General features: G+C 45.3%; 1 protein-coding gene across 36 annotated transcripts in view; it reads right to left on the bottom strand.

Moving 5' to 3' along the window:
• The window catches only part of shot (dystonin-like protein short stop), a 465,355-nt gene that overhangs the window by 239,799 nt on the left and 205,421 nt on the right, over window positions 1-20,135 (bottom strand). For all 36 annotated transcript variants that reach the window (XM_071592974.1, XM_071592987.1, XM_071593006.1 and 33 more), the window contains exon 2: window positions 18,935-18,996. In XM_071592974.1, coding sequence (XP_071449075.1) covers window positions 18,935-18,996 — 62 coding nt within the window. The remainder of the gene's footprint in view (window positions 1-18,934; window positions 18,997-20,135) is intronic.

The raw sequence follows: 20,135 nt of genomic DNA, 5'->3' as shown, positions 1-20,135 counted from the left end.
GGAAAAAGTCCCTCCCGAACACCTACTGCATCGGGAACACCGAAATGGAATGTGTAGATTCGATTAAATACTTCGGCGTTACCCTCACTCACGATCTCTACCGGCTGAAAGGCATACGGGGTATATGTGGACAAGCCAACAAAAAACTATGATTAATTGGAAGAATATTAGGTTAATTTGATGAAAAGGTCAAAGAGAAATGTCATCTTACGCTGGTTAGACCTCATTTGGAATATGCTGCGAGTATATAGAATCCTCACGAAGTTGGATTGATTGCCGTTCGCGTGCAGCGTAGAGGAGCTAGATTTGTTAAACATTGCTATGATAAACTTAGTAGCGTATTCAAAATGTTAGATCAGCTAACCTGGGAATCATTCACGGAGCGAAGGTTAAATTACAGATTGAAGCTCTTGCATAAATTGGAAGGATGCCTCTTTAGCAGTTATGTTGAAAATGTATTATTACCCTATCCTACTACATTAGGAGAGACCATGTCAATAAAATTAGAGAAATGAACGGTAGAAGAGATAGATTTAAGATGCCATTTTTTCCACGAATGATAAGGGATTGTAATAACATTGTCCGACCGCGGTAGGGGTAAAAGTATTCGGGTTAAAAATAGTAGTAGTAGTAGTAGTTTTTAGGGGAGGCGACCGACAGCTAAGGTCATTTGCGCCATAGGGGATGGACAGGAAAGGATGAAGGGTGGAGAGAAACCCGGCGTCGGCATTAGCCTACTCTTTACGAAAGACGCCAAGGGGTCCGCAGCTTAACGTCCCATCCGACGGACGCCGTACTCACTCAAAGTGCCCTCCACAAATCACCTCAAGTAGGGATCGAGATACCTCTGAAAAATATTCAACACCGCCGGGATTTGAACCCGCGCCCTCAGGGTGGGAAGCCAGTACGTTAGCCCCCGCACCATCTCGATCCCCGTTAAAAATAGTCTGGTGTGTTTCACCTCCTGCCACACACCCTATCGTTGGCATGCAGGGCAGTAAAAAATAGTTATAGCTCGCTCGAGAAATTACAAAACATTGGTGATTAGTTCACTGCAGCACAATGCATGAAAATACGTCCAAATTAATAACATAAATGTTTCCTTGTAGTGCCGATATAAAGCATTCCTACGATTAAATTCGCCAGCAGACATACGGGCGTGTCACGGCACACGTCTTCGCGACAGTTTCACTCCAATCGAAGTGCTGAGAGTGGGAACGGGAAACTCAGCATGGGAATACAAAATATCACACTCCTACAGCAAACACGCAGAAAGACCACTCCCTTCGACCGACTGACCATAAGCTGTCCACCATAGTGAGGGCAACGCAAAAATGGACGTGCGGAAACGTTATTTTGCATGCCCGAATACAAATTAAAATACACAGTACACCCCATTAGGGACTTCAGAAACGATGAGATATTTTCCCTACTCGGACCCTTTTCCCTTTACCTTTAGCTCCTCATAATCTCATCATTTTGACGCGGCACTACAAGCCACCCGCTAGGGTGTGTGGCAGGGGGCGATTCAACTCCAGGAATGCAAGATCAAAGTGTTGGTCATGTGATAGCGTCCAATAGAGTGTTAACTGAATCTTAAAACCGAAACATTAATTTATCTGCAACGGTTATGCCGCAAGAGAGGCCGAGAGCTAAGGACTCCAGCTGTAGGTCCACTCCCCAATATAACTACTACGTACCACAGGCGACGACAATGTGCAATGATAGAACACTGATGCGCGTGGGATAATCGCATCTCGGCTCAATTGGATCAACATGGAGGGAGAGTCGGAAGGGGGAGGGGGGAGCGGGAGTGGGAGGAAGTTATCTGCGTCAGGAATGCCGCCACCCGCGAGGGAGCAGTGGGGGCGGAGGGCTGCCCGTCACAGACACTCTAAAAGCGGCCGCCCCGCCCCCGGTGACGCCCGAGGAAGTGATTCACGCCTCTTCCGAGAGATGGAGCGATAATTTCATAGGGGAGTTCACGAGAGGAGCCACTCATCGGGACGGCGTGTGATACTTTCGGGCGGCGGGAGCGGGCGTCAGTCGCCTGCCCCCGCACCCAAGACTTCCCCGCGCGGCGGTGACTGGCGGCAGGTGCCTCGGGGTTCGGCATCCCCCCCCCACCGCCCGGAGGCGACACGCACTAAGGCCCGGTGATGAACACTAGTAAGCCTCGCCTTGGATTCGTACAAATAGGGGCGATCTCTCCCACCGTGGGACGATGGGGGTAATTATACATTTTCAACATCACTGCTAAAGAGACTTCCTTCCAATTTATATAAGAGATTTCATCCTTAATTTAATCTTCGCTCCGCGAGTGATTCACAGCTTAACTGCTCTAATATTTTGGATGGACTACTAAGTTAATCATAGCACCGTTTTACAAATCTAGCTCCTCTACGCTGCACGCGATCCAATCCGGCAATTAATCCAATTTCCTGAGGATCCCATGTACTTGCAGCATATTCTAAATTAGGCCTAACCAGCGACAGATAAATGTTATCTTTGACCTTTTCATCACATTTACCCAGTACTCTTCTAATACATCCTAATTTTTTGTTAGCTTGTCCACGAGAGATCTTGAGTGAGGGCAGTGCCTAGGTATTTAATTGAGTCTCTATGCATTTCATTTCGGTGTTCCCGATGCACAAGGCGTTCGGGAGGTACTTACTTTTTTTCAAAAATTCATCTAGTTTAATTCCAACTGCCATGAGTCGCAAATAATGCTCTTATGTATTAGCATATTTATATCCGTCCTACGATTTCATTTTTTGATTAAAAATGATGATAATCTCAAGGTTACTGACATTATAATAAAACAATACCTCCACGAATACGTTGATGAGTTCTGAGAAAAGCAAAAGCAAGCCAGGGACGACGTTCCAACACGGTATCCTCAGTGCCAAAGTTCGTGCATTACAAATCAGGGCGAAAGTAAAATGTCGCCAGTCTCTTTTCCATTCGAAGCAGATGTCTGACGTCGGCCTAATTATGTATGAACGAGAGGTGCATAACGAACTACATCAAACTCAAAGAAAATTCGTTCGATAGGCGAAATATTGATGCAGAAGAGACGAGCGCGGGAGAAGAGGGGGGGAAGGACTGGAAACGAGGTATCGAACGGGTGTGGGGGGGAGGGGGGCAATCGATGCGAGGGATAGGGTGTGGACACCGGCGCAACATAGGAATTGGTAACTCAACCGGAAAGATCGATACGGCTACATCGACTATCGGAATTATAATCTTAAATACTGATCCAATATTATCGATATAATATTACATGCAATGAAGCACCAAAATGCATTACAAATGAATTTATTTTCTGGACTTTCTGTTGCATTCACATTCGTGTACAATAGATCTCACTAACAATACGTACATTCTTATGACTCATTGGCTAGGAAAACACAAAACTACATTTAACCATTAGAACATAATATACCGAAAATCACGCGCCATCAGGATTAGTGCTCAACATTACGCAGTCACACGCACGATAAGTCGCACGCGTCACGACACACCCGTGCGAACCTCCGGCAAAGTAACCCATCTATCCCCTAACCTAACCCTACTAACAAAGTTTCATTCTATCGCGAATGTTTTCTCGGCTTTTATACCCCTCGCATCGATTAGGGTCCACCCGGAAGAGCGCCGAGACCCAACAAGAAATCACCCCATGCAGGGCTAAGGAACATCCATTTGAAATGGTAGAGATGCGTAGTAAATCAACGTATCGAATTGGGAGTATCACCGTCGCCGATATTAGGGCAACACTCGACAAGATCATTACGAACTGATTATCGAATTAAATCCGTCGATATGGGTAAAGATCGAAACAGCAGTGGGCACATCCTTCCCGCACGATGCCCCCGGCGCGGTGCTCTGGTGCTGCCCCCAAGAGAGTCCGACCTCGGTACGAGGGGGCACGGCCGCTCGCACTCGAGAGGCGCACCACCCGTGATAAGAAGAGACCGAGCCAAGGGCGGCGAGTAAGAGGCTTGGTGGGGGCAAGGCTCTCCACTCGGGACACACGTCAGTGGGAATGAGAGGATCCCCGCCGGGATCGAGCCGCGCGACGGGCAAAATCGGACCGATTGGACGACGGGCAGCAATGCACCTCCTCGCGGGGCATTCAATGCAATGGAATGAGCTCTTCCGTACCCTCTCGCCGAGGGCCCTGTCCCCCCCCCCTTGACCTCCGCCCCCCGCCCGACCAAACACATGCCAAATCGGGGGCACTGACGGACGGGGGAGGAGGGCCTTTCTCCCTGCGGCCCCGATGACCACGCCTGAGAACGAAGAGGGCGAAGCCGACGACTGAAACCCATGCAAGACAATGAGGTCAGCACCCGATTATCCGCGAGCGCGGAAAGAAACAATCAAGCCCCATTTTCCAAACCACCTTCAAATGCTTGATCGGGATTTTGGGTAAACATACGTACGCAAACAACGCTGAGAATGTCCTCCGACCTATTTCGCTCTTTCCTTTTGGGATTGCCTAAGACATAACTCGAAGTGCCTTCCCGGATAACTAACGCCTCATGTTCCCACATCTTCCCAAAATATGCGTGCGTCCCTTGCAGACTCCGTGTGGAACCCGTCCTCGGCAGTCGGGAGGCCAATCGCACTTCCCAGCAGGGCCACCCAATACGTTCGTAGCATGCCTATGGATCATCCCCTCGGGAATCATTTTCTTTAGAAGAGAGGTTTTTGCGTAGGGGTGGTGATTGTATTGGAAGTGTAGCAAGTGTAGTGAGTTGAGTTGCGAGTGGAGTGTAGGGTATGATGAGGTTTACGGATTATCATAATTTTTATAAGATAATTTGCCGGCCTCGGTGGCGGCCGGGTAACGTCCTCGTCTGCCAATCCATGGGTCGCGGGTTCGATTCCCGCCTGGGTGGGTTTTCTTCCACCCAGGGCTTGGGTGTTTGTAATCGTCTTCATTGTTATTCTTTGTTATTAGTCCGATGTACCGGCCAGAATGCTGTTTTCGAACTAATGGCTAAATAAATAAATAAAATAAATATCAATTCTAATACTTGCTGTATGAAAATTGGATATATTGATGGATTAATTTGTTATTTTTTATTATTTACATATTTTTTATCATTTTGTCATAATTATTCAATTTTTATAGTTCCTAAAAGGAGCATGTGGTAGGTCAAGTGCTGGGTGGATGGTGGGGGCAATAACGGGGGCACTGCTCTCTTTTTTCCTTTTTTAGATTGCGAGTCGGAAGGAGCCTATTGCGCAGAAACGACCTGTTGGAAGGGAGGGTATATAAGAGAGTTTTTGGAGGCTTTGATTGATTTACTGTACCAATGAAGTGATTTTTGCATTAACTTTTGAATTCCGGGGATATTTAATTCCTTATGTATGTTTCCGTCGGGGATGTACCAGGGGGGAGGGGGCGCTGATTCCGCGGACCATCACATGCTGCGATACCTAAAGGGGGGTGATGGAGGGAGGAATGGCTGACCAGGAGGAGGATGCGCAAAGGAGCTGTGGGAGTAGGATGGAATGGAAAATGTCAAGTTTGGATATTAATAGAAATGAGCTCTTACGGCTAGTAATATAGTATAATAAATGTGAAACTCCAATAGCCGTAAACAGTTTACCTTTCTAAACAAAGTAAAAATGAAATTAGTTGGCTAGCGCCACAAGTCAAGAAGGGGTAAAAGGTAAAAAAGGATAATGAGGTGGGTAAAAGGTAAAAAAGGAGAGGATAAGAAAGGTATTCACCTTTCTTTTCCTCATTTAATTTCATTTTTACTTTGTTTAGAAAGGTAAACTGTTTACGGCTATTGGAGTTTCACATTTATTATATGTCAAGTTTGGAATTGAGAAGGGTTATCGAGGAGCGGATTAATCGAGGTTGAAGAGCGAATGTTGTTTCCCGTATTTTGGAAAGTTTAGAGGATATATGGGACCTGAATGACAGTTTTTCATCAAGGATGACTCCGAGGAAAGTGATATGGACTTTAGGGGTGAGATTTATTGATTTAAAGTTAGATAGGTATTCGTGGATTTCTCAGCGGTTCTTGAGGAGCCGATTTTGCATGGCTTTCCTTTGTTAACCTGTCACCTCCATTCCGCAAGCCAATCTTCGAAGAGATCGAGGTGGTCCTGCAGAGCATCATCTGTTGGCCACCAACTCTGAGCGGCCATGGCGCTACCGTCGGCATTTAGAAATAGGTGGTTAATGGGGGACGTCGTCAATGGATAAATCGAATAAGAGAGGACAGAGAACAACACCATGGGGAACACCAGAACGGATGGGATAATAGGGGGAATGATAGGAGTAGTGAGAGATGGAGAAAGATCGGTTTTCAAGGAAGGATTGAATGATTTCAATAAGGTAGATGGGAAGATCTTTTAGCCAGAATTTGTACAGCAATCCCTCACTTTGTCAAAAGCCTGGCTGATGACAAGTAATAATGCACTTGTAGTTAAATTAGTGTTGAATTCGGATGTAATTAATTCGGTGAATATATTAATTTGGTCGACTGTTGAGGTTTTGTAGGTGAAGCCGAATTGTTCGTTGCTATAAAGAGGAAAAGGGAGTGATTTAAATGGGGCTGGAATGATATTTCCAAATACTTGACTAAGAGCTGAGGTGACAGAGCGTAGGAATTGTAGGAATTTATTTCAGACGGGATTTTACCGGGTTTTGGTAGCAGAACAATGTCGGAGGATTTTCAGGAAGAGGGAAAGTAGGGTGATGCAAGGTAGGCTTTAAAAAATGTGTGAGGCAGTGAATACAAGGAGCTGGGAGGAATTGGAGAGCCGGATGGAGCCTGCAATGATGCCGTGATGTCATTTCGCACCCACTCCTGTTCCATTGCAGCTCCGAAGGCTGCCCTCCCTCCCTCGCGAGCGCCATCTCACTTCGGGGCCTTTCAGCGGCTCCTCGGCGCCACTCTGCACAACGCATTCCTCCCAACTCCCTTTGCGGACGCACTCCGGATCGAGCTGCGTTCGGCCGCAGCTGGTTTGGATGCGGAACCGGTCCATTCCATTACCAAAGGGTGCTGACTTGAAAGGGGCGCTTCTCGAGCTCCGACGAAGCATTCACGTTTTCGCGTTGCGAGACATTTCACGAGCGCTTTTTATTTAGCGAGGTTACAAGGAGCGATGATCACCCAACCATAGCGTCCTTCTTTCGCCCGAGTGGGGCTCGGAGGATCACTTCCGCTCACCGCTAGCGCAAAGGCAAATCGGGTCGAGGCAGATGACTCGGGGCGAGTGTGGACATGCACACTGAGGGGCGGACTCGCATGACTCCTCCGTTGCGGCCCGCCCGCCCGCGTCTCTCCTCCATCCGCGCAACTGGCGACACCTGTCGTTTGAACGGACTCCGAAGTGCGCCTCTCGACACCCAGGGAAGTTATCTCTCGGCGGACTTGTTTGAAGACTGAGGCGCGACTAATCTCGAAAGAGGAAGTAAGACGTGCGATTGTATTCACTGGCTGCGGCACACAAAGGAGAGGTGGCAGAAATTAAACAACAGGTGGGCTATAAGGAAGGTTAAGTGAAGGAAAACACCACCAGAGTCAATAGAGATGATTCCGTAGATACATTTCAAGAGTCATAAAAAAAGGAGATTTTGAAAAAATACGTCGTAAAAAATCTCGGAATGCTTGCCGCAAGTTTACAAAAAAATACGTACTAATAAAGCAGGGAAACGATCTCTTGATATAAACGCAAATCTGAAAAGCGAAATTGAGTGCAACAAAATAACTAAGAGCAATACACTACGGGAAGTGATAGGATGAATAATGTATGTACTCGAGGTAAATGTATGTGCTACAAGGGATGAAGGTTTACATTTTACGAGTTTATCGACATCATACGCCATTGCATACATTCATCAAAGTGCCAATTGTCACGTTGGCAACCAATGTAATTAAATGAATATGTGCAAACAGATCCAACAGAACGGCGTCAGGTTTCCTGGCATGGCCAGGCATTATCAACGTTGATTTCCGCCCTATTAAGGGTCTCATTCCATCCACTGGAAAGTGATATTTTTAAAACTTGGTCGATCCCAGCATTGTGCGAATTCTATCGTTTTCCATTATTAACCTAAAACAATTTAAATTGGAGCAACCGATTTTTTTGGAAACAAAGAGAATTTTAATTGAAAGGAGTAACATAGAAGTAAAAAGTACAATTGAAGAATATTAGGGATTCTATTTTGTAGATTTAGCGGCGTGCAATTAAGTGAATTTGGCAGCTTCGATGAATGTATGGCAGGATAAAGGAGTATTTCGGAGGAATGCAGGCATTCACAACATGCACTTGACTCCTCAGCGAGGCGGAGGGAGCGCGGGCAGCGTTATCAATAAAAGAAGTCTGCACAACATCAGCAACAAGTAGGGACACTTGGGAATTGATACCGTTCATTTCAATGGAAACGGCATTCAATTAGCTATAGGTGATATTTTTAAGGGAACATTTCAAAATGTCTTTTCAATCCAATAAACCCGTATTTTAATCTTTTTGATCCTAAATACCCACATTCAAGCCTCCTTAAGGCACCTAGATAAAACCTATTCTACATTTTTCAAAACCTTCAGATTCTCATTCCACTGGTAGTTTACTTATACCATGGTGTCGGCCGGGGCTCTCGCATTCGCGTGCTAGCGACACCACACCATCCCCCTCTTGCCCTCCCTCCCTCCCACCAAACTGCAGAGCGCACCGAACAAGGGCGGCCTCTGTTCGCACTGCCTAACCCCTTACCCTCCTGCTCTCCCCCCTCCCCGTGCGGGACACCGCTGCTGGGTGGTCGCCACCCGCTATGTGCGCGAAAGAGGTTTAAGGGAGGAATGGACGCGTGAAGAGATACATGAACATGTACAATATATATATACACACACACATATTATACATACACACACACACACACACACACACATATATATATATATATATATATATATATATATATATATATATAATATAATGTATATAATGTATAACACTTAGCACTAGTGGACACAGACAACACAGAAACACACAAAAAATAGACTCACTATTTTTCGAATTTTCGGTGGTCGTGACCACCTTTATCAAGGAAGAGAGGGACAGAACTGAAGGGAATACGATGGCTGGAGCGATGGATGGAAGGGGAAGGTGGGGAGAGAATTCCGAAGGGATGGGTTTGGAGGGGCAGCGTTAGAAGGGTGGGGAAAATGTAGAAGGTGATGGGGGTGGAAGGGGGATGAAAATATAATTGGAGCAGGGTAATTAATGCCTAATATTGATTCCTGGCCAATTCCAGGACTCCAAGAGCCAGATGAAGGATTGCTCTAATGTTTTCAGTTTCAGTGGAGGATCAGAGGGTGGGAGGGATGCTATGATGGATACACTATAGCATTTATCAAAGGGAATGTTGTGTTCGGAGGCGTGTATGGGGATAGGGAGCATATCAATTAGGGAAGAGTTTTTGCATGAGGCTCGGTGGTTGTTGATTCTGATATTGAGGGGTGTGGTGCACTGCCCAATATAATAGGCAGGGCAAAGTTGGCACTTCAGAAGGTACACTACATTGCTAGATGTGCAAGTAGAGGAGGGAATTGTTGGGAGAGAGTTAAAAAGCGGGTGGGAGAGGGATGGGATTTTGGTTTTGAAAATAGGGCATGTTTTGCATCTAGGTTTATTGCATGGCGGGGGAGTGGTTTTGGGACTGGTTGGGGATTTAAGGAGTGGATTGCTTGATTTGAGGAGATCGGATAGGTTGGCCGGGCGTTTGAAAGTAACAGAGGGACATTTGGGAAAAACAGGTTTGCATTGGCATTATGATTTTTTCGGATAGGGTAGAGGTCTTTTAGGATTGATCGTAGAGATTCTAAGCCCGGAAAGTATGTGGTGCAAATTGAAGGAGGGTGGGGTTCCGCGGTGGAAGAAGGTTTGGGAGTGTACGCATGTTTTCGGATTCTTTTGTTCAGGAGGGATTCGGGATAACCTCGTTTGAGGAGGGAACAGTGTAGACTTGAAAGGAAATTATCAAGGGAATCAGGGTCATTGACAATTCTGTGTCCTCTTATGGACAGGGAGTAAGGAATGGAGCGTTTTGTGTGATATGGGTGACAACTATTATACGGTAAGTATTGCTGTTTGTTTGTGGGTTTTATGTGTACAGAGGTGTGAAATGTTTGGTTTCATAATGTTACATTTACATCCAGGAAGGTGATTTTGGAGGAGGAAACTGTAGAAGTGAAGGAGACAGTGAACGAAGCATTGAGGTCGGAAATGAAAGTTTTAAGGGAATTGGTACCATGTGGCCAGAGGAGGAAGATATCATCGATGTATCTGAGCCACAATAGAGGTTTCAGTGGTTGTTTTACCAGGAATTTCTTCTCTGCGAGACCAAGAAAGGGGTTTGCATAGAAAGGGATGAACCTGCTACCCATGGCACAGCCCTTGATTTGCAAGAAGAATTTGTCGTTAAAGGAAAAGGAGTTGCGGGTGAGGATGAACTCGGAAAGACTAAGGAGAAAATCTGTGCTGGGTATGTGTGGCTCAGGGCGTTGGGAGAGGTAATGTTTGAGAGCGGAGATGCCTTCTGAGTGGGGAATCGATGTGTATAGGGATGTTAAATCTATAGTGGCCATAGTAATCTGGGTATCTGGAGGGAGGAAGGTTGATTTTAGCCTTTCCAGCAAATGGTAAGTATCTGGTAAGAATCTTTGGTGAGTGACGGTAGGGAGTGGACTATCGGCTGGAGATAGTGGTCTACAAATGCAGAGATTCTTTCGGTTGGGGAGTGACGGGAGGATAAAATCGGGCGACCGAGATTCCCAGGCTTGTGAATCTTTGGAAGGATATAGAAATGAGGGGTACGTGGGTGGGGAGGGGAGAGGAGGTCCAGGTCTGAAGGAGATAGACCCTCATTTGGCCCGTTGGACACGAGAAATTCAATGCGTTCCTTCTGAAGTGCGGGGTTTGGGTCTTCGGGGATTTGCCGGTATGCAGACGTATCCGAGACTTGTCTGTCAACCTCCGTTATGTAATCAGATCTGTTTAAGACAACAACCGTTGAACCTTTGTCCGCGGAAGTAATGATTATATTAGGATCCTTAATTAGCCTTTTTAGTTCTGTGGATTCGGTAGGAGACAGGTTGGGTCGAGGATTTAGGGTCCTGAGGAAAGACGGGTTGGAAATTCTGGACAGGAGTAGGTTTATAAAAATCATCCCTTTGAAATTTTTATAAACCTACTCCTTTCCAGAATTTCCAACCCGTCTTTCCTCAAGACCCTAAATCCTTATATATGTTTATAAAAATTTCAATTGGATGATTTTTATAAACCTTCTCCTGTCCATACTAGACGATGAGATAGAAAGGGCATTAAGGGAGATGAAATTAAATATGGCCGTGGGGGTGGATAACATTCCCGCGGAACTATTGAAATGTTTAGGCAAATGTGGGAGGAAGAGGCTATATGAACTGATTCGCAGTATCTATGAGGAAGTAATCTGGTCGGAAGACTTTGTGAGATCAGTTTTAGTTCCTATTCCGAAAAAGGTAAAGGCTACATCATGTGAGGACTACAGGACAATAAGTTTGATATCCCACGCAGCTAAAGTTGTTCTCAGGATCATAAACAAAAGGATAGAGAGTAGGGCAAATGATTACCTAGGGGATGATCAGTTTGGTTTTAGGAAGGGGAGAGGTACGCGTGATGCCATTGCAGTAATGAGATTATTAATCGAGAGGAATATAGAACACAACCAGGAGGTATTTGCCTGTTTCGTAGATTTCGAAAAAGCGTTTGATAGAGTGAATTGGGAAAAACTAATGACTATTTTGCAGAAAATAGGAATAGATTGGATGGAAAGGAGGCTAATCTGCAACCTGTACATGTCTCAGACTACTCAGGTGCGGGTGGGGAACGGGGAGTCCGGATGGGCAGTGTTAGGAAGGGGTGTAAGGCAGGGTTGCCCATTATCACCGCTGCTGTTCAACCTGTATGCAGAGGAAACGATTCAAGAGGCATGAGAAGAACTGGAGGTAGGAATGAAGGTGGGCGGGGAATTCGTAAAATCAGTAAGGTTTGCTGATGACCAAGCTTTAGTTTGTCAGTCAGCCAAGGGGCTGCAAGCATTGCTTAGTGCATTGGAAATTCAGTGCGACCGGTATGGGATGAGAATCAATATTAATAAAACAAAGGTTATGCGATTTTCTAGAAAGAACAAGGCTAAGCTTAATATTAAAATAGGAGGGCAAAAACTAGAGCAGGTAGAACAGTTTACGTATCTCGGTAGTGTTTTGGACCAACACGGTCAAAGTAGTAGGAACGAAAGGAGAAGAATTGCGCTAGGCAAAGAGGCTTTCACAAGGAGGAGGGAATTGATGACAGGGACGTTGAGTAAGGATGTTAAGAAAAGACTCGTAAAAACTTTGATATGGAGCGTAGCTATGTACGGCGCGGAAACGTGGTCATTGAAGCAGGAGGATAGACGTAGACTGGAGGATTTTGAAATGTGGGTGTGGAGAAGAATGGAGAAGGTGAAATGGACAGAGAAGAAAACAAATGAGTAAGTACTTGGTATGGTGGGCAAAGAGAGGGGTTTGTTGGGAGAAATCCTATGGAGGCAGGAAAATTGGATGAAGGGGGATTTGACCGGCAGCGGGATGTTGAAGACTATGATAGAGGGGAGACTGTTGAGCAAACGAGAAAAGGGAAGGAGCAGGATAGGGATGTTGGACGGGATGAAGGGAGGAAGAAAGTACTCAGAGCTGAAGAGGGACCTGATGTAGAGTAGGGTATTGTGTTTTGCTAGGGGTCACAAATTATTTAATTAGTAATTATGTCCATCCAAAAACCTGCCTTAACCGGTAGATTACCTAATTATTATTATATATACATCCATATACATATATATACATACATATAAACACATATATACACATGTATACATATATATACACATATATACACATATAAATACATATATATACAGAAATATATACAGACATAACTATACACCATGGGATGACGTCGCCGTCCATCATTTTTTGCGCGAGTGTGCGAGCATGAGCTTAAGTGGTGCGCACGTCTGACGTGGGGGGGGGATGAACGTGGAAGGACAAATAAAAGCATCTCGGCGTAATGGAACGTGCTGAGAGTCGCGGTGAAGCCCTCAAAGGGCGAACGAAGGCTTTCAATTAATGCGCCCACATATCTTCGGTGTTGGCTGGAGGAGGGGTAGGTGGCGGCGCTCTCAAAAGACACCGTGTTTTTTTTTAATCTTCCCAAACATTCTTCCCGAGCGTGGGTGTCTCCGGCTGGGAGAGGTTGAGTGCTTGGACGGCCCGCCGCTATTAACACTAGCGGATCCCCCCTCCCCTCCCCCCATTCTACCCACTTGACCCGACCCGAAGGTCTCTCGGAAATACGTCCCACACACGCTTTTTGAGGATTTTAGGTTGAAGAGCAGGTACGACTGACAGGATGAGGAGGAAAGGAAACGAGGGGAGGATATGCAGTATATGTACATGTATATATGTAATAAATGTATCCTATTTAAAAGCGGTCGGGTAATGAGTTTGAGGGATTGTGGGCGGGGGGGGAGAGTGTTCTAGGTTCCACGGCTCGTTAGGGGGAGGGAGTGGAATGACACAGTTTCAGGCGTCACACGGTGGAAATCCTTCATGATGAAAGAAGACACTTTGGTTTTCCACATAGAATTTTTTTACGTCTTGAAGATGTTACGCTGTAACGAAACCTAGAACCTCGTGTAAAAAAAATCTACGTGGAAAAGCAAAGGGTATTCTTTCATCGAGAGTGGAATGGCGTTAATGCACAGCCTTTAATCCCGGAGGTTATTAACTTTCAAATAGCTGCGCGCACACCCTTACTCCATTCGTCTGGTATGAAGAAGAGCGACTGGAAGGGATGGACATCCTGCTACATATATTAATCGAAGCGGGTGTTTGTTATTGATAACAGCGCTTCGCACACCTTTACACATCCACGACTGCAGGAATAAGTCTGTGAAGGCGAGTTTAACGATGAATTTTCCAAGTGCAGTTTGTGAACAAAACGACAACATGGCATAAGAATACGGTAAAACAACTTCTTATTCTAAAATGGCTGTTAAAGTTAAACTTGGCATTGGGCGGTGGTGATGATTCTTTTTAAATATGACAACTTCCTTCCATTACGGTTACTACGGCATCAAAAATTCCAAAATAGACGATTAAATATTTGGGGGCTGCTCTAGCTCACGATTCCTCAACGGCGAAACACAAACGGAGAATATGTGGATAACAGAGCCAAAAATTTTATCAGAAAAATTTGTGGAAATGAGACGAGAAGAGCAATGTAATCTTTCGCGGGTTGGGCCTCATTACTTACTATGGATCGATTACATACATCGCATCCTCTCATAAAGCTGCGTTGACTGCTGCGGAAGATCGCTGACAGCGTGAAGAGGCGATTTGGAAAAACCTTTTGTGTTGGACTGAGGGCGGATCAAAATTGTGAGAGGAGCTGGGTTGGGAATCACTCACGGAGCGAAGGTTAAATTACAGATTAAATCTCTTGTATTGACTGAAAACAGTACGCATTAGCTTTTACGAACAAAGAGTATTATTAGCCGCATTTTTCCACAATAGGAGAGATCATGACAGTTAAATTAGATATATTAATTGCAGAGCAAATACATTTCAGATTTAATTTTTCCCAAGAACGATAAAGGATCAGAATATTGGTCAACGGCCGCGCTGGGTGGGAAAAGTGTATTTCTTTTTTCATTTTAAGCATCCCAGTATGTTGCCATTATCTCGCCCAGCCTTAGTTCTAGTCGTCCTGGTTACAGACGGCCACTCTGGCACGTGCAGAGAACTCTCATCCCACTTTGTACCAGTGGTTATAATGATTTAATTATTTGAATTGCTTACTTTTTAATGTTTTAAGGAAAAAATGAGAAAAATTTAATTTCTGATGCCGGACGCCTGGTGTTGAATCAGCCCAAGCCAAACACCCCAGCGGTGGCTGGCGGATCACCACGGTGGTAGTTTTCTGAAGGGTCCCCGACGACAACCACGTTCTACGCATCGCGGGAACTACCAGTGGGGTGCCCAGAACCCTTTCCACACTCGCCAGTCGGAATTCAGCGGAGGGGCACTCGAGAGACCGGGCGGGACGCGATCCACTCCCCAACGGACGGGCACGTCCCGCCAGGGACACAACAGGGTCATTGAGTCCTCCCCCCTCCCTCGCGTAAACCCCTACGGATGCGCCGCAGGAGCCACGGGGGGGGGGGGGGAGGCTGCGAGTCCACGACGGGCCGTATCTTCGTCCTGCCGCCGTGAGGAGGGAGGATAATGAATGGTAGTGGGCTGGTGTGGTTCCTCAAGGGATTGATGTTCCGTAATAAAGGGGTCGCGGAAGATTAGGGAATGAATTCCGGTTGGATCATTTACCGACACTATAATTTAGTTCTCAACCTCGGTCAGCCGGAAAATGATCGCCCGCATTCGTTTTAGTTATTTTCCGATAGATCTTGAAGCGAACATTCCGGATTTTATGGGCTCGTAACATTTTTCGTAATAACCTTTCCGTTTGATCCATACATCACCACTCCGCGACTCTCGCAACAAGTTCCAGGGCAGTAAATTGGACGAGATGGGGCATTTGGAAAACTCAAAAGACTCATCTTCAATATGTAAAAAGCTTTTGGCGGGAATGGTAACTCGGGGGAATCCCGGTTTGTTATTTGGTACACTGAGTGACATTTAATGACCAGCCTCAATCAGGTTTTTGAATGTTTTTCGCAAGGTTAGGATGCTGCAGGATGACGTTCTCAAAAATGGCAATTACGTTGGTTGTCTGGCAACTTCAAATCTTGCAGAGGGGTTTTTTTCTAAAAAAAAAATATCCCGCAAGACACCGCCAGGGTGTCTTGCGGGGGATGACTACATAGACACACACAAACACTGGTACATATGATACGAAACATACGTCCCGCCATCGCGCGGTCAAATAATTTTATTCTGATCACTTATTATTCGTGGGAAACATTAAGTTCTGTTTTACATTTCCCTCATTTTTATACTTCAGCTCTTCAATTACCTCTCCCATTTTTTTACGTGGCCACCCCTACCGTAGTACGACGGGACTAATAATGTATTTTCAACATCATCGCTAATAACGCCACATTAATATTCACTTGAGAAGTTTAATCTGTAATTAACTTGACCCCGTGAATGACTGCAAACCTAGTCACTACAATAATTTTCATAACTAGAAGAGTTAACCGTCATTAAGGTGAAGAAATATAATCTTGCAATGCAATTAAGCTCCCATTTTCGTTAACTGGCGGAGTTTGCGGAGGGACAACTCTCTGGCGAGAAGTGAGCGAGTCAATTTTTACAATCCCTACAGAGGAGCCATTCATCAAAACATTTCTCCATCTCTCCTCTTTCCTGCTCTACATCCGCCTCGTAATTTAGGACATTATATTCATCTTTCATTTATGCGCAACAATGAGGAATCTCAACAGTTGCGAAACACGCGGCGCGGGCATTCGTCGCGATTTACGCGTCCGACATTATGAACTATGACATCTCCACGCAAGCAAGTGCCTTCCAGCTCGAAGATGACTCGGTGAAGTCATGTTCGGCAATTAACATTTTTATGCCATGAAACGTTAAGGCATCAACTATTCGGCTTTCCATTCTAATGCGAGAAATGGAATTAAACACACATTTTTTTCGCGAAAATAAATCGCCAGCAAAAATATGGCTCCAATCATATTTTAGAAGTTAACCGCTCCAGTTCATGAGTTGTCCACGACGAAATCTCCGCAGCCAGAGTAAATGGTTAACTCACAAAAACGTGGCGACTGTAGTTCTGACCTATAAAAAACTGAGTTTAGGAAAATGAGTCATTATCCCGAATGCGTTTATAATAGCGTTGATGAAAGCGACCACTGGTCAGTGCTCGGCACATACGCATGGGATCCAGGGGCGAGAAACAAGTAACCGCCTTACCTCCATCGCAAAGATCACAATATCTGACTCCTATCGTCACATCCACGAATGCTATTGGATCCTACGTCCCACTTCTATTATTTCTTAAAGGAAAAATATGAAAGACTAACTCACAGATGGAGCTCCCACAAGGTTGCCATCCCATTGGATGGAATCAAAATGATTTTATTATCAGTCGGTTTGATGATCTCATCCGGTCGTTTTCGCCCCCAGCAGATTACTCTGCATAATTTATTCTTTAGAGGCACTCTTCACGCACAAAAAAGCCATATTAGGTAAAAAGCAATTCCAAAAAGCAATTCCATTCATGATCTCACAGGTGGCTCGTCCCCAGATTCGACGAAAAGAATGCAGCCGGCCGACGCGCGGTGGTCTAAGTTTAAATTAAGCTTATATCTGGACTACTTTAAATAACAATTAAGAAGTTAATGACACCCCCTCGTATTAGGGACTTCTAAAGTTTAAGTATGATTTCCGAATAGGGCGAAATTTCCGCTCCTTAAATATATGAGCTGGTATTTCATCGGTCCCGGAGGATTTGTTAACTTTTACAACCCTTGTCTACGGCGAGAGAACGTACAAAATGGCCATTATGCACGGAATTCTACCACATTACAAAGAGGTTTTCAAAGCCATAAATTTGCCCTTTCCATCAAGAAAAAGAGGGTTAATGTTCTTTAGCAAACGTCATATTCCGTCATTTCAAATTTCAATTTTAGGCATTGGTTTGACGATGCAAATGATTCGCTAAGCTACGGGAGACATACGGTGAGACATCGGTGAAGACGCTTTTGAAAGAAGGAATTTAATAAGTAGGCCTTTCCCAAACCGCTGGATACTCTTCCGACTTCATCGTTTTTGAGTTAATTTACTGTGGACTTATTTTCCCGAACCTCTCCGACGTTAGACCAAATTACTTTCCAGTTTTAAGCTAAGCTTTTCCACTTGAATTCGCTTATCGTTTTCCGAAATTCCTTCTTCGCATTCGCAACTAATCACGGCGAATGATCGCATTCCTTTTGTAGCTAGAGATATCGTTCTGCATATTTTTTATATTAGCGTGGCATTGAGATTGATGTCTTAAGGATCTTTTAAGTTCCGCGTTGCGCCATTTAGTTTACTTGTTAACTTTTACGAATTTACTCTGAATTAACATGTAGATTGCTGAGCGCATGACGTCACCGAAGTGTTCCTCAGTGTTTCGGTCTATTATCTTTCTTAAATATGCAAAATGAACTTCTTCATTCTTATTATACTACGCATGGCACCCTGAAATCCGCCGCTTGCCAGCCATCCGTGATTTCTTACTTCATTTAGGGAAACGGAGTATTTACTACTTGACTACTACCACTGCCACTGTGGTCACTTTTTTCTTTAATAGTTTCCATACTTAATACCATTCCGGATAAGTTCGTTTCTGACAAATCAGGAATGCAATTGGTGATTGCAATTGACCTCATTGGTGAAGTGACAAGTTGATGTACAGATTATTTTAAAAATTGGCAATTTGCCACAAAATTAAAATTTATTACGACCAGTTTTAATGTAACTACATCATCATCATCAGGTCTGATGATGATGTAGTTACATTGAAACCGGTCGTAATAAATTTTATTTCGTGGAAAATTGCCAATTTCTAATTAATCATGACATTCCACCATATCACGCCTGAAATGTCTCTTTAAATTGACGCAGAGAGTTCACCGCAAAAGTATGCAATGCAATAATAGTCTTTGAGGAGTGCATTCGTCGCCGTCGGCAATACCGCTGCGCCCTCCCACATGGGGCGGGCGGGAGAAAGCACCACACACGCACCGCTGGCTCCCAGTGGACTGGGAGCACCACCGCGGGGTGACGGCGCGTGACTTCACCTGAAAGTGCACCGGAGAGAGAGAGAGAGAGAGAGAAAGGGTTGGGGAACTCACCTTTTTCAAGTGCTTGTTGACCCACTTGGTGAAGGTCTTCTTCTGGATGGCATCGCGCTCGTCTGAAAGGAAGAGGGGAGTAGGCATTAGTCGAACACTTCTCGAAGCACGCGAGCAAATGAAATAACAATCGACTCTAGATATTAAATGAGATCTCTTTTGGCACGCGAAAACATGCCGCACGCACCATTAGACCATTGGTGCAGAGATTGAAGGTTTGGTAATACATTCGAATGGTCCATTTAGACAATTAATACTTCTTGAAATTGTAATTAAATACATCGAGGGCTTCATGACAGAAAAGCACAAATGCCTTGCGAAGGCAAGGAATCAAGCTGAACCACACACGGCGAAGACACACGCATTCTCTTCAACAGAAACTGTGTTCAGACATTTCCGCTGTAATTGAATGTAACCTCTTACAACGAAGTGTGGCAGGGTTTCAAAGCGCTCTCGCGAAAACTCGAAATTACGCCGCGGGCGCACTCGTGCCGTGAAGCCCCTGTGACATGCGAACTAAAGCACTCTTTCATTTGACCTTTTTGTGCACCACTTCAATGAAATTGAAGCTGCATCTTCACCAACGACAGCTCACTATTGCAGAGGCATGAATATTCGTGCAAGACATTAAAACCCGTGCCGCGGCGCGCTCAATTAGAGCCACTGGCACTGAGCCACTCAGAGCACTCAGTGAAGGCACGTACGAAGGCTAGTCACGCCAAACAACAACACTCCATGCACGCTCGAGGGAGCGCCATTGGCCAAACCAAAAGCACAAACAACTAGTGCACACACGAGCACAAACAAACACACAAACAGCGACAGGAAGGGGGCAGAAGTGGTGTTTCACCACTCCCGGGCGCAGCAGTCACGGGAGCAGCACCACACGCGGGAGAGGCCACCCTCAACAGCCGCTTCGCGATGGACGGAACTCGGGCGTGACACCACTGCTGTTCGCTGGAAACACCGCTCATAGTAATCGCCCTCGATTATTGGATTTACTCAGGTTTTACGCCAATCGGTTCGGGCCCATACAAGTACATACATGTGCCCTGCCATCACAACTATAACCGATAACCCGAACTTGCATTTCCGGGAACTTTTAAGCCGTCCAACTGGTAGCGGACCGTTTTATCCCTCGATCTACATCGCACCTTGCAAGCCACCCATAGGGTGTGTGGCAGGGGGTATTTACACCGCA

Source organism: Hetaerina americana, unplaced genomic scaffold (assembly GCF_022747635.1).
Source record: "Hetaerina americana unplaced genomic scaffold, ioHetAmer1.1.p SCAF_5, whole genome shotgun sequence".
Lineage (NCBI taxonomy): Eukaryota > Metazoa > Arthropoda > Insecta > Odonata > Calopterygidae > Hetaerina > Hetaerina americana.
The sequence above is the reverse complement of the archived record's forward strand: the minus strand, read 5'-3'. Positions and strand labels throughout refer to the sequence as shown.